Consider the following 4,670-nt stretch of genomic DNA (forward strand, 5'->3'; position numbering starts at 1 on the left):
TTTTTTTTTTTTCTATTCGTATTTTTATTGGAACACATTTTTCTTTTTGCGCGTTTTTGTTTTTTCTTTTTCTCTATTTTTCTTCGTTTCTTTCTTTTTTTTTTTTCGTTAGCTCGTATAATATAACAACGCAACTGGCTTTCACGTTGATAAACTTTTTTCCACGTAAATAACGTTTTTCAATCGCGATTTTGTTTCTCAAAGGGGATTTCTAGCTAGATCAAATCTATCTCACCGAAATTGAACTTTGCGTATCGTATTATATTTAGTTAAAACGTGTACAACGTGTGCATGCGTGCATGCGTGCATGCGTCTTTGCAATTCCGTAAATTTCATGCAAACGTAAAATTATGGTTGAATACAAAATTCTTCGCAATTCTTATTGCGTGTTGTGGAAGATACGTGAGGTTTTGTAAAACACATGTTTTGTAAAGCAATCGCATAATTCTAATCATTACGAACGAATTTACAAACATGAAAACAAAAAAACAAAGTAAAAATTGTATTCCAATTATTGTTCACTTTTGATGGGACTCTTGTTATGCTTAATAAGAATGTATCAAAGTGAATTTGGACATCAAAAAAAAGAAGTAGAACTTAATTTTATTAAGTTGAACGTTTCGTCCACTTTATTGGGACTTCTTCAGCAACTTGAAATTTTATTTTATTGTTATTTTTTTTTAAATTAACGAAATACAATTACAATTACAATTTACAATTTAAAATATTACATGTTACATGTAATCTTTTACAGTTCAGCGTCTTTTTTCTTTAAGTAGACATACATTTTTATTTTTATTTTTAATATTCGAAACACAACACATCTACACACTTCGTTATGTATTCGTATTCTTGTTACGTTTACACATTTCTTTTAACGATAAATCAATAACATAGGAAAAGAAAACACACGATAAGACTTGGAATAAGGAAAAAGTGGGTTTTATCGTTAATTTGTATTTGTTTATTTAGGACCGATGGTATTTTGTCAACTTTAATCCGTGCAGGAACTGAAACACAGGATGATAATAAACGTTGGTACGTTTTCGATGGTCCTGTGGATGCAGTATGGATAGAAAACATGAATACCGTATTAGACGACAATAAGAAACTTTGTTTGACTTCTGGTGAAATTATGAAGTTACAACCAACTCAGATAATGATTTTCGAAGTTGCTGATTTGAGGGTAGCTTCGCCAGCCACAGTTTCGAGGTAACATGATATTTATTGTATACGTTTCAAAGAGTAATTGTTATACAATGTGAAATACTACGAAATTGTCGCGAAATAATATTATTACACTTTGATCATTTATAAAAATTGTTTCATTAAATAACAATGTTTTAATCTATTTTAAATATTTCACATTTTCAAAGTGTAGTAATGTTTTTTTGTTAGACACTGTTGTATTGGGTTGCAACACCTCTACCGGTTTATAGAATATTTATCATCGAATAAATGAAACATTAATCAATTTTAAAAATTAAAAAATTATAGAATAATTATATTTATTCTATTATTTATTTTATATTATATTATATATTATTATTAATGAAGTACAGGTGTGTGTGTGGGGGGGGAGGGGGGGGTGGTCATACGACAAATATATTTTACGATCGAATATATCATTTAAGATAATATTTATCCAAGAATAATAATGGACAATATACGATTTATAGTCTCGTATCGATTAACGATCAAACAACAATGAAACGCGAGTTATACATCAATCATCATTGCATATAATGCGAAATATTTAAAAAAGGAATAATAAAAGAGATGATTTATGTGCGACGTGTTAAACAACGAGGATGATTAATGCAATTGATTGTCATAGCGATAAATGAAATTAGATAATAGATAAAATATGTTTTTTTTTTCTCTTTTGTGTGAAAAAAAAAAACATCGTAGGTGCGGTATGATTTACATGGAACCCGAAGGTCTCGGATTAGAACCTTTAATTAATTGTTGGATCAAATCATTACCCACGGTAAATTTTTGTATCATTTTTGTCTCTTTTTTTTTTTGTTTCATTCTATTTTCACATTTAATAATATCTAGAAAAACTTATTAATAGAAAAATACATTATTGTGTTTTATCGTATTAAAGACTATCCAGGATTACGTGGCAAAAATAATGAAATTGACGAAAGAATTATTATTACCTGGTATAAAAATGTTGCGAGAACAATTAAAGGAAATTGTTAGTACTGTTGATTCAACGATGATACAATCTTATATAAACTTAATGAATTATCGAATCGGACCAATGACTGGTCGAGATAATAAACCACCTCCGTCTTTTGTTTTTCAAAAAACCATACGTAAGTTTTACGATCTAATTCAAAAGGATAATCTTTGTATTTATATTACAAAATATAATATTAAATTCTTTTTTTTTATTTTTTTGCACACTCGAGTGGAAACGCGTATAAATAATTGAACAATTTATTTTAATTGAAAGAAAATAATTATTGTCGATTTATCCTTGCGTTCTTTTTTTTTTTATTTATTTTTCTTTTTACGATAGCTGATTTATTATCACCGTGGGCAGCTTTTGCTACAGTTTGGAGTATTGGTGCAACTTGCGATTACGATAGTCGTTGTAAATTTAGTAACTGGATTCAAAATGTGCAGAAAAATTTTCAACATGAGTTACCCTTTCCGGAAGACGGTTTGGTATTCGATTATAGGTATTATACATTTTATTATCATAAATACGTGTGATTATATACAATACAATACGTATTTTAAACATTTTTTTCATTCGTTTTTATTTTGAAAATAAATTGTAAAATTTGTATAATTCTATTTATACAAAATAGTTTTTTTTTTTCATGCAGATTTGATTTATGTTTATTTAGGTTACACGATGGTGGTTTTACTGATCCTATAGAAGGACAAGATCCGATTCCACCGCATTGGATTAAATGGTCAAATGATATGCCAATCGTTAAAATAACTCCAGAAACTAAATACGCTGGTAAATCTCACTATGTCTGTATTATATCTTTTATAAATAATAATTTTATATATATACATATATTTCCATAGAGATGATTATTTTTAATTATACACCTGTTAACGTTTTATTCTTGTTCATTTTCTTTCTTTCGTTATTGCACATAAACCGTTCATGCAGTTAATCGATTAAATCCAGGATATAACAAAAAAAAAAAAGTTTAAACAAACTTATGTACGTTGTTATATATATTTTGTTGTTATTAGTAAACAGCTATAGAGAAAATTTATTTTAATTAGGCTTGTTAATATATAATTTTGTTTTTTTATAATTTTTTAATTATTGTATATGAATATTTAAATTATTATTCTTTTTATTTTTTTTCCCCTCAGATATTGAAGTTCCCACCATGGATAATATTCGTCATGCTACTTTGATCGAATATTTATTCGCAAATAATAATAATATATTGTGCGTGGGACCAACCGGAAGTGGAAAGACTATGACAATTTCGACGAAATTATCTAGAAATATGCCGAGAAAATATATTTGCGATTTTATTATTTTTTCCGCTAGAACTACTGCCAATCAAACTCAAGTAAGAAAATTTATTTTCATTTCTTTACTTTTTTTTTTATTTATTTATTTATAAGATTATATATATTGTATATTAGATGATTCGGAAAAGTAATTAGGTTTCTTTTTAGAGGTATGGTTTTTCAATAGTTTATATATTCTTTTGTAGGATTTAATCGATGGAAAATTAGAAAAAAGGCGTAGAGACGTGTACGGTCCGCCATTGTTGAAAAAACAAATATTTTTTATCGATGATTTCAATATGCCAGCACAAGAAGTGTATGGGGCTCAACCACCTATCGAATTAATACGACAATTTATGGATTTTAGCGGTAAGAAAGAATTGTCTGTGTGTGTGTCCAATATAATATAATATATTAAAAATAAAATTCTTCTAATAATAATCGAGAAATATTATTACAAATTGTTTTTTTGATTTTTAAAATTCTTTTATAAATAATAACAAATATATAATTAATTTGTGTATATACTCAAAATCGAATAATTATATTTTATTTATTAATGTAACAAATTTTTAATATATACCCGAATTAATTTAAAATTTTGAAAAAATCGATAAAACCAACTGGAATATTAAAAATCAATTATATAATACATGCAACTAATAAATAATTCATATTACAATTTTTTTTTGAGCAATATTCAAGTATATTTTTCCAAAGGGGAAATAATTTATGTTACGTTCCCCCCTATTTCCTCGTATTGTAAGTTATCGATTCGATTAAATAAGTATGATGGAAAAATAAAAAAGAAAAAAAATACAATGTTCTCCATTTCCTGAGATTTACAATGTTATGTGAGTATACATACGTGAAAGATAAATGAACAAAAGTTCTTCTTTTTTTTAGGATGGTACGACAGAAAGGAAATCGGTAGCTTTAGACTGATTGAAGACGTAAATTTTATTGCTGCTATGGGACCTCCTGGTGGTGGAAGAAACCCAATAACCTCTAGACTTTTACGACATTTCCATTTCATTGCATTTCCAGAAATGGAAAACAGTGCCAAGGTAAAATTTATATTATTAACATATACTTGACATATTTATTATACTAAAGGAAAATTAATATTTGAAAAACAAACACATTTTTAAATAGGATATATATATATA

At 26.9% G+C, this 4,670-nt stretch overlaps 1 protein-coding gene across 1 annotated transcript in view; it reads left to right on the forward strand.

The window, feature by feature from the left end:
• LOC106784439 (dynein heavy chain 1, axonemal-like) overlaps window positions 1-4,670 on the forward strand; it is a 62,878-nt gene that overhangs the window by 33,652 nt on the left and 24,556 nt on the right. The window contains exons 26-33 of the mRNA XM_014743969.1: window positions 973-1,212; window positions 1,912-1,990; window positions 2,120-2,292; window positions 2,523-2,693; window positions 2,865-2,983; window positions 3,355-3,560; window positions 3,708-3,870; window positions 4,408-4,568. Of these exons, the coding sequence (XP_014599455.1) occupies window positions 973-1,212; window positions 1,912-1,990; window positions 2,120-2,292; window positions 2,523-2,693; window positions 2,865-2,983; window positions 3,355-3,560; window positions 3,708-3,870; window positions 4,408-4,568 (1,312 nt within the window). The remainder of the gene's footprint in view (window positions 1-972; window positions 1,213-1,911; window positions 1,991-2,119; window positions 2,293-2,522; window positions 2,694-2,864; window positions 2,984-3,354; window positions 3,561-3,707; window positions 3,871-4,407; window positions 4,569-4,670) is intronic.

This window comes from Polistes canadensis, unplaced genomic scaffold (genome assembly GCF_001313835.1).
Source record: "Polistes canadensis isolate GaletaPanama2010 unplaced genomic scaffold, ASM131383v1 scaffold_35, whole genome shotgun sequence".
NCBI lineage: Eukaryota > Metazoa > Arthropoda > Insecta > Hymenoptera > Vespidae > Polistes > Polistes canadensis.